The sequence below is a fragment of the Apaloderma vittatum genome, unplaced genomic scaffold (genome assembly GCF_000703405.1).
Source record: "Apaloderma vittatum isolate BGI_N311 unplaced genomic scaffold, ASM70340v1 scaffold10803, whole genome shotgun sequence".
Taxonomy (NCBI): domain Eukaryota; kingdom Metazoa; phylum Chordata; class Aves; order Trogoniformes; family Trogonidae; genus Apaloderma; species Apaloderma vittatum.
The window spans coordinates 49,496-59,229 of NW_009709794.1; the positions used below are offsets into that span (position 1 = coordinate 49,496).

At 47.7% G+C, this 9,734-nt stretch overlaps 1 protein-coding gene across 1 annotated transcript in view; it reads right to left on the minus strand.

The window, feature by feature from the left end:
- The window catches only part of CACNA1G (calcium channel, voltage-dependent, T type, alpha 1G subunit), a gene marked incomplete at its 5' end in the record, with an annotated part of 53,521 nt that extends 43,790 nt beyond the window's left edge, over window positions 1-9,731 (minus strand). Inside the window, 3 exons of the mRNA XM_009867065.1 lie at window positions 2,687-2,810; window positions 3,687-3,787; window positions 9,261-9,731. Of these exons, the coding sequence (XP_009865367.1) occupies window positions 2,687-2,810; window positions 3,687-3,787; window positions 9,261-9,731 (696 nt within the window). The remainder of the gene's footprint in view (window positions 1-2,686; window positions 2,811-3,686; window positions 3,788-9,260) is intronic.
- Window positions 9,732-9,734: the final 3 nt, after the last annotated feature.

Here is a 9,734-nt window from a genome sequence, read left to right on the forward strand (position 1 = left end):
CCGCCGGCTGCCCGGTCTGCATCAGCACCATGGACAGGGACAAACGCCAGCACCTGCCCTCAAATCTCCCCATTTGCCCCCCAATCTCCTCCCTCCTACCCCCATTCCCAGCAGAAACAGGGACATCTCCCCCGTTGGATCACACTTGACAACCTGCCCCTCACCTGTGGACGTCATCGCGCAGTGCAAATATCACTGAGCTCCCAATTCGCCTGGAAATTAAGTCAATATTGGAGCGGCTGTGCTGCAAGGCAAGCAGGACCCACGGGATGCCGAAGCATGGCTGGCATGGGTTGTCACAGCTCCACGGAAGCCAGAGAAGCTCTGGGGGTTTATGCCAGCTGAGACCTGGCCCCACAATGCTGATTCACTTGCCCAAAGCCACAGGCTAGACCTGGGCGTGAAGCCCAATTGTTTCATCTCCTGGTCCCCCGCGCTATCCACCAGACCATGCAGTCCCCCCTGCCACTGCTCTGCAATAGCAGCTAGTGATTACAGATGAGACCATGGACCGGTTCCCTATCTGTAGTTAGCAGAAACCTTTCTTTTTAATGATGATGATCATTAAATAAATTACACTTTCCCCTAATCCCTGAACAATCTCTGATTGCCTGTACTGAGAAATGGACAGCTGAAAGGCAGAGGCTGCAGGAAAGGTGATGTGTATGCATGTGCGCATACAATTGAACCAGCTCTGGTTCTGCTAATAACAATTTTGGATTTATTTCTGCCTCTCCCCACAGAGCAGTCCTGTAAGAGATGCAGATCTCTCACTCAAAATGAGATGCAATTTAAACAAGACAAAATGCCTTGGCAACCCTCTTGCTTGCCAGATCATGATTTACTGAAAGTGACTCAGGAACCACAAAGTAGCTTGTTTCCATACTGGGTCCATAATTAATGAGGTCCTAGGCTTCCACTGTGATTGCCTGAGCTGTGACAGGAAATATCTCCGGCCGTTAGCTAACTGCCACACAAAAGGCTGCTGTAGAGGGTTAGACAGTGGGCAGGAGTGAGGAGGGTAGGGACCTGCTTGTGGAGCTGGAGATAAAACAGCAATAGTATGGAGGAAAGACTGAGGATATTACATTCCTCTCTGGCAAGCATGGGGCTATTTTGAAGGATAATCTCTCCGGCCCATGTCGTGCACCCTGCGATGGGGAGTGCGTGTTGGCTAGCAACAGCATCCCCTGTTCCAATAAGCCAGCTGAAACTGGGACAGGGAAAGGGAACTTGCTTGAAGCAGCTAGAAAATCCACAGCCCAGGGAAGCAAAGTACAATTATTTTAAACAACTCAAGCTAAACTAACTCTCTGTTTCCAGATGAAAGCCCCATCAGGAGCCATGCACTCCTGGCTCCCCTGCTCCCTGCCCCAGTACTCAGCATCCCCTGTCTCCTGCCCACTGCTCCCAGACCAGGGTCCACCTCAGCTCCAGCCTTGGATGACCCATTTTAGTTCCCTCGGTTATAACCTGATGCTGACAAACCTCACACACCTGTCCTTGTCTCCTTTCTGCTCTGTGTTCTTCCAATGTCTGGGCACACCACAGCTCATCCTCCTTTCCTGTACTGCTTTTTCATGCTACAGTCCTTTGCTGTGGGCTCCCGACTCCTGCATGTCACCCCATTCCCTTTATCTCCGTGTTCCCTTTTGGAGCCAAGCTGGGTGAACGGTGACTCTCAGGGGACACAGCAAAGGGCTCCAAAAGAAGCATTTGTAATTTGAAGGAACATTCTCAGGGTGCCCCACTGGGGGTACAGTGATTTCCTCCTGCTAGACTGGCTGACAGGGAGTCCTGTTCTCTTCTTGTAGCTGCAAGTTGGTGCACCATGAAAGAAATATGGATTTAGGGGAGGGACTGCTGGGCAAACTGTTACAGTAAGAAGGCCTACTAGAGAAAGCTTAAAATAGGCACAGAGCAGCCAAGACTCCAGTTTTAAGGTCTTACTTTGAAGATACACAAAAATGAACAGCCTGACACGCCTACATCAACAAAACAGGATTCTATATGATGGCGATATGAGCAGTCTTTTGCAATATATCAGCAAGAGCCCACCATCTCTCTCAGCCACAATTTATGCTAAAATAAAAGAGCAAAAGGATGATTCTGCCCCTCTGATTGATGGATGTTGGTGCTGTGAGGGACTGGTTTGAAAAATCCTTACGTATTCTATTAAAACAAAATGGTTCAGGGATATGGCATTACGGTGCATGTATCAATTCAGGTTTTCTGGTGTCACAACAAAGCTGATACACAAAGGGGAGAGAAGAATATGAAATGAACAGTTTCCCCCATTCCCTTCACACCACACATACATGCCCGTGAAGAACAGATGGAAGAAGTGAACATTGTGTTGAGAGAGGAAAAGTGTTTGAAGGTTTATCAGAGAAGGAAACTGAGACAGATGTCATGCTTATGTCATGTGTTAAAACCTTGATCGCACTTGCAGAAATGGGATATTTGATACATTGCAGGCCATGAGCTCTGCTCTTGTACTTTGAAAGGGCACTGGGCAGGGACCAGGAGAGTTGCTGCACCTAATTCAAGGGATATGCAGGGGGTGCTCGCAGCTTCCCGTTTAAAAAAGAGAAAGAAAGTGAGACCAAGCGCACAGCAGTGGGGTCCAAGCCACAGGTGTCGGCTCCACAAGGAGCACAAGAAAACGTTAAACTCGGAAACTCACAGCACTGTGAGGCTCGATTTTGGGTCGTTCCATGGCAATGGTAATGCAGTTCAGGAAAATGATCACCAAGACGATATGATCAAACATCTTGTGTGTGATGATTTTATTGCACATCAGACGGAATCTGCCAAGAAAGGAAAAAAAAAAAAAAGGATGAGGACACACAGGTAGGTATTAATGCTTGGCTGTCTGGGGAGAAAGGCAGCAGCTCGACGCATGGCAGGGGAATCGAGCACTCCAATTGCAACAATCTCCCAATCCCCTCCCTGGCAGAGCTGCACGTTGCAGGCAGATCGGGGTATGAACAGAAAAGGATCTGAGCTACAGAATTAGGCCACAAATTTCAAGCCCCAGTAATGTTCAAAGGGGGCTTTGGGTCACTTGAAACGGAGCTGCTGCCTCCACAACTCGGACATGCGGTCAGGTTTGGATCTGACCCCCTACTTCGTCTGTAGTGCTCAGGTTTAGCTTAAATAAAGGATGAAATACTCCCAGCAAGCCTGTAAGGGCTGAATGCACATGGAACAAAGGGACAGAAGCTATTTATTGTGACAGATGGCTGTACACTGACCCAGGATTTTTAATACCGTATTACATTTCCCAAAGTCTGTTTCTGAAAATCTCTCTAATCTTCGTATGAATGAACTCGAATGCTGTCCAGGGCCCACCAGCTCAAACTCAGGAAACCCTCGCTGAGCGTGGGTGCAAGTCCAGGGGAACGCGTAGGAGAGCACAAAGCCCAGATGGCCCGAGTGCGGCTGGGCTTGAGGAAGGGCAGAGCTGAGGGTCTGCAGGGAAGGAGAAGGTGTTTGCTGAGGGTTGTCAGGAGAAAGGGAAGCAGGATGACAGAATTCCAGGCTGAGAGATAGGTTTAGGAGGTCAAGGAAGGACAGAGTTTTGCGGACTGAACATACCGAGGCCCAGCTGGGATAGATGGGCAGAGTGAGCCATTGTAACTGGGGCGCTTGCGCCTGGCACTGCTCAGATGCCACCACCTTACCTTGAGTGAGGGGCGAAGATGTAGATGGACCAGGAGTCTCTCTCTTTGCAGCAGGAGGGGAGACGTGCCTGGATCCATGCCTTCAGGCGGTCCCTTTTGCTCTAGGAGGAAAAGGCACAGCAGAAGAATCCCGGAAGAAAAACAGAGAAAGAGCTGTTGAAAAACCTAACCTCCCCCAAAAAACTTCAAAATGAAGGACTCGGCAATTTTTCACTGAACAAATATCTCCATGTATGCAGTAATCTCAAATAAAATGATCTCCCCCTGAAAAAGGAGCCACTGGGCAGGAGAAGGAGCTCTGGCAGGCGGGTGAGGGCTGTGCCACAGCAAGCTCACAGGGTTTGTTCTTGCTTCTTCCTCCACATGGTAACTGCATCTGGCACACAGTCAGCCAAGAGGACAAACATGATAAATAAAACCCTTGCCCAGAGGACTGAAAACCCGCTCTGATCAGCCTCAGTCCATCCACATACTCATCAGATGCTTGCCTGAATCTTCCAAGAGTTTTTTTGGGTTTTTTTGCATTGTTCAGGGTTTTTTTAAGAACATAGAATGCTTATGCCAGAGGTTACAAGGAGAGCAGAAAGAGGGATTCCTGAAAAAAAGGGCCAAGCCCTATGTCCATGCACCATTGGAAAGCTGAAGATTTATTTGGGACCTGAGTTTTGGTCCAGAAATGCAATGGCAAGCATCTGCCTCTCATTCAGCATGAAAAGATTAGATGGGAGATTATGAAGCCAGAAGGGAACATCATGGATAGCCTGACCTTCTGCATGAACACGGGCCATCCGACTCCCACAAATTAATTCTTACTCAAAACCACAGTGCATCCTCGGCCACACATACTTATGTTTTAGACTGTCTGCAAGGTTGTTTAAGGTCAGAAGGGTAGATTTTAAAAGCCTTGGCCAACAGGTCAACAGAAGATATGAAAAACTGGATGCTGAGGGGAAGCCTCATTCTGGCTGCAACAGCCTCTGGACTACATTTGTCATCTTCTCATCTATAGGGCTCCAAAGGGGAGGTCAGAATCTTTAACCCAATTGAGACTGCAGTGCTAGCACCTTGCCCATGGAACACCAGCAGAAGCCAGGCAAACATCTCACCCATGATGTCAGGGCTGTCCCAGCCCTTCCAAAGAGAAACACCAGAAGATAATTACACAGCCCGGTGTACGCGATGTCACCACGATGCTTTGCAGTTACAGATAAATTAATACAAATCCTCGTTCTTCCACTGCCCTTACTTCCTCTGGGCACACACATGGGAACACAGCCACACAGTCTCTTTGAAGTTTTCTTCTGCAGACATTCAGAAAAGGAATCATAGAATCATAGAGTGGTTTGAGTTGGACGGGACCTTAAAGATCATCTCGTTCCAACTCCCCTGGCATGGGCAGGGACACCTCCCACCAGACCAGGTACAAGAAGCTGCAAAGCACGGTGCAGGAATCACTGTTCACACTCCAGGAACACTCAGACCTGGTTGCTAAGGGATTTTTATTTATTTCACCCTGGAAATAGGGAGGGGGGATTCATTTGGAGTCAAACTGTTAGCAATTGGAGGTACTCTGGACTGTAAAAATGGGATTTGTTAGGGTAATTGGGTGGAATAGAGGAAGTGCTTTCTGTTCCTATACACACTCAGCCAGGGGTCTCATTAATGATGGGTAACAGCTCGTGTAGTGTCCGTTTTAATAAAAGCACTCAGTGACAACCTGAACCCTTCAGAAAATGAAAACCACCTCATGAAAATAACAATAAAAGTTTGAATAACAACAACAACAACAAAAAGCTAGACCTTTCTACCCTTTTCCTTTTTCCATCCATCTGTCCTTCCCTCCCCTCCTACATGAGCACAGAGCACCCCAGGGCACACCAGTAAGTTTTGGTCACATCTTGCCTGTTTTCACATCCCTTTTCCAACTCCAGGCGAGGAGTCAGCTCCCTTCTCTCTACACTGTATTTAACAGAGCATGTATCCTTGGGGTTATGTTATCCCTTTGAGCAGCCTAGTTAGTTTAATTATCCATAGATTTAACAAAGGTAAATAAATGGATAGAAATTAGGTGTCTGCTCAAAGTTGTGGTGAGAACGAGGACTGCTACCCCAGCCTCTGGACACAAAGTAATAGCTGTGACTCCGTCCAGTCCATTTTGTGAGCTGGAAGGTTTCCAGAAGTATCTATTATTCAAAGCAGTTCTGGTATTTATCATGGGGATTTGTAGTGAATGGTAATACGTCAGCAGTGCAGAATGCTTCTTTATATTCCTCTTGTCCAATTTTAATGCCAAAGATATTTTGGGGTTTGGCTAATTGTTGCAGCTTGCAGTTCATGGGCTAAATCAGATAGCAAAGGCAAAAAAGTGTCTCTCTATTCGGTGGGTTAGGGGAAGGGCGAGCACCAGGGCTCGGCCGGGGCTTCAGCCTGGCTGCTCTGAATGGGGCCAAGTATGGCCACAGAAACCTAAAGTCAAAGAAATTACTCCAGATCTCCACCAGTGGAACAGCCTAGTTCAGTTAATGTGAGCCAAATGAGTGGTATTTATGAAATAAAACCCGAGAATTTCCAGCCTAAGGCCCATCAAAGGCTTTCTTCCTGAGGTCCAGACATGCATCAACTCTTACAATTCGGCTGATTGCTGCTCAAACCAGCATTATGTTCAAAGCTATATATCAATTATGTGCTTTAAATCATATCTATTTGTTCACCAAACACACCTGGCCAGGATGAATAAAGATGTGGGCAGGGAGAAGAAAACTACTCTCTAATTCCGTTGCAAGTGACATCGACAAAATCTCTTCCAGTAAGAGCATCCAAAGTGCCCCTCCCCAGCACAGGCCCAGGACACGGCGCTGTCTTCACTGATCCCACGGCAAGGAGAGCTGCTGAGAAACAGCTGTCTTTTTAAAATTTTTTTTTTTTAGGACTTTCAGATATTAATGTACTTCTGAGGGCAGGATGAAAGGCAGTTGGCATTAAAGGAGGACTGATGCACTTCTCAGAGTAAGGGAGAGGTTTAGATTTATAAAAGATTTATTATAAGGACAGAGGGGAGAAACTGCTGAAAAACGCTCTATGAGCGACAACAGACCTCCAGGCAAGCTGGAAGCAGCACGGAGGCGCTCGGGATCTGATTATTTAGTTTTAAATATGCAGCAAGGGCAGGCTGAGAGGGTTTGGGGAGCGGCTGGACTGCACGCCACGGAAAAAAACATGCAATAGGAAATGGAACGGAGCCGCAGTTGCAACGTGCAATAAGGTTTTGGGGAGGAGGGGACACATTTGGTTGCAGATTCAATATTCCCCTCACATTCTGCTCTCAGCAATTTAGGTAGGAAAGCACCCAAAAGCACCCCAGATCCAGCAGATCCCTCATCTGGGTCACAGCCACGTGAACGCAAGCAGGCAGCAGCTCGCTTGCTCCACAAAGTTTCTCCTCGTCTACATTCATGGAACGAAGAACAGATTTTATACTTGTGGGGAGAAGAGCTATCAGGCCTGATTCTGGCCCCTCAGAGTGACGTAAATTCAGAATAAACTCCTCGAAGGCAGCAGAGCAGCACTAATATAATGGGAGCCTGGGAGATCCAGACGAAGCCTTTTGCACTTCCTTTTATTTCTGCACAGAGGCAATCAAAACCAGCCAGCAAGGAGAGATGGGATGTTTTGTTGCAGAAAGGCATATTTGGGATTACTTTAATCTGAATAACAGTTGAGCTCTTTTCTTCTTTTGATGGTGGGGGAGTTCCCAAAAATGTTTTTTATCATTTAAAAAAAATAAATTACCTTTCGTCTGACTTTCTCAAGGCATTCCCCCCAAATGTCGCAAAGGGAAGCTCCACAACCTGGGCACTTGTTTCGCTAATCTAAGCGGTATTTGTCAATCTGTCTGGTTTAGTGATTTGCAACGAACACGTACTTTGGAGCACGGGGAAAGGCACCAGCAGGCTGCAGATGTCCCAGTTGTGGCTATACCATGAGCTGGGGCACAATTTATTTACCCAACTTTGCCTATTCTTTCCCTGAGCATTTGCTTCTGACCACTCCAGGGGAGAGGATGGAAGGACCTTTGTTTAACCCTACGTGGCCAGACCTTGGCACGCAGAAGATGACATTTGGTTTACACTAGAAGTGGCTGCCACAATAAAGATTAAAAACATGCAGCTTATTAAACAGCCTGTTGTCAGCACTGGCTGAGTAGGACAGGAGAGGAGGGACACATCCCATCACACAGTGTCCATCATATGGGGGCTGCTGGCTTCTAATCTGGCCAGGGGAAAGGAAGAGACCTGCAGGATGTTTGGACCAGGTGAGCTGGAAAAAGCAGCAGATGTTGGAGCATGAAAAAAAAAAAAAATCCCTAGCTAGCGATAAAGAGCATGGTCTCTTGATCACTTTTAATAAGGCTTTTTCCAAAAATAATTACTGCTCTTTTTCTCAAAAATTCAATTTATTTTATGAAGGTTAAAAATCAGGTTAAGGCAATCAGTAAAAATCCCAGGCTGAGGATCCATGCTGGAGATGTAATGGGATAATGGCTTTTTTTTAAAGGCAATTCACGGCTGAGTGACTCCATTCTGCCAGCACTAACTCTCCTTCTCCTCCAGTTCCTCCTCTGGAGTCACCACTGCCTTTCACATCCCTTCACATGCTCAAAATTCTCTTTTCATTCAACAGATTCAGTGAAATACAGTAAAACCAGGTTCACAAGCTGCAGCTCTCCTGTTCTCAGTCCTGCCCCAGTTATCACCACACGGCTCTACCCAAAATCAAGCCACTTCACCAACAGAAACCAAGTCACCCCCTGGGAATGACACATCACAATGCTGCAATTTTAAACCTGAGAATAAGGTTAAAATGAAACAAAGAGGTAACCCAAGAAGAGCAAAAAACATCCCAAAGCACCCCAAATACCCTCAAAACTGTCCTGGGAACATCCCAAAGGGACAGTCCCTGCAGGTGACCTGCTGCCAGCTCAAGCCCCTCTCTGCCAGCCACGCAAAAAAAACTTGGAAAAGCAGCCAAATTCCCAATATTTCCTAAATGGTACTTTTCAAGAGAGGTGCTTCTCAGCCTAATGCCTCTTCATACGGAAATTAATGCAAAGCTTTTGAAATTACTACTGCCTCTAGGGGAATAACGGGAATGAGGGGCCAAACCCCTGCCCTTTTGTTGCCTGTTGATGTCAATACAAATTGTCTGCTGCTGTGCGTGGGGGCAGAAAGCTGAATAATGCTTGGAAAGCAGGGAAAGCTACTTATTTTTTAAAAGAAAAAGAAAAAAAGAAAAATTAAACTCAGAAAAGCATATACTTCGAATAAACAGCCTTCACTCTGCACCTTTCAGTGGAACCTGGGGTTCCAACCCAGGAACCAACCCCATTTCTGGGGTGATGCCAACCCCATTTCTGATGGCTCAGAGACCTTCTGGATGACTCTCGGCCTGGTCTGGTGATGAAAGTGAGTCCTAGTCCCTGCAACAGGCCATTGCTTTGCATCCACTCATGCACTCCTGAGACAGTACACTTTAAGAAGGAAAAAAGCCCCAAATAAGCGCTTGGCATTTCCTTACCATGTTGCCTTCGTCATCGCAGTCATCACAGTCCGGTCGAGGGTCATCCAAGTGGAGTTGGTGCAGCAGCAGACCCGGTGAGGTCTTCCCGTTGCAGTCCTGGTGCTCGGAGGTGGAGGTTCGGCTGCTGTTCATGCTGCTGGTCCGGTAGAGGGAAGGCACCTGCAGAGTATCTTGGAGGTCGAAGGAGCCTTTCGTTTCCAGCGACTCCATGCGATGAGGCAAAGAGCCATTGAAGCTGCCGGCCCGGCTGGAGTGCTCCTCATCTGAGCTCTCCCCTTCTTCTGAGCTCTCCTTCCCCTCTCCGGAGAGGAGGGACCGGCGCTCGCCGCTCTGGCCCCGACGCTTGAGGCTGGGGGCTCGGCCGATGCTGTTCCAGCTGGAGCGGCGGCTGTTCCAGCTGCTGCTGGCGCGCCAGGGGCTGTGCGGGGAGCTGCGGGCGCTAGGCTGCGGGAAGGACAGGGACAGCGAGAG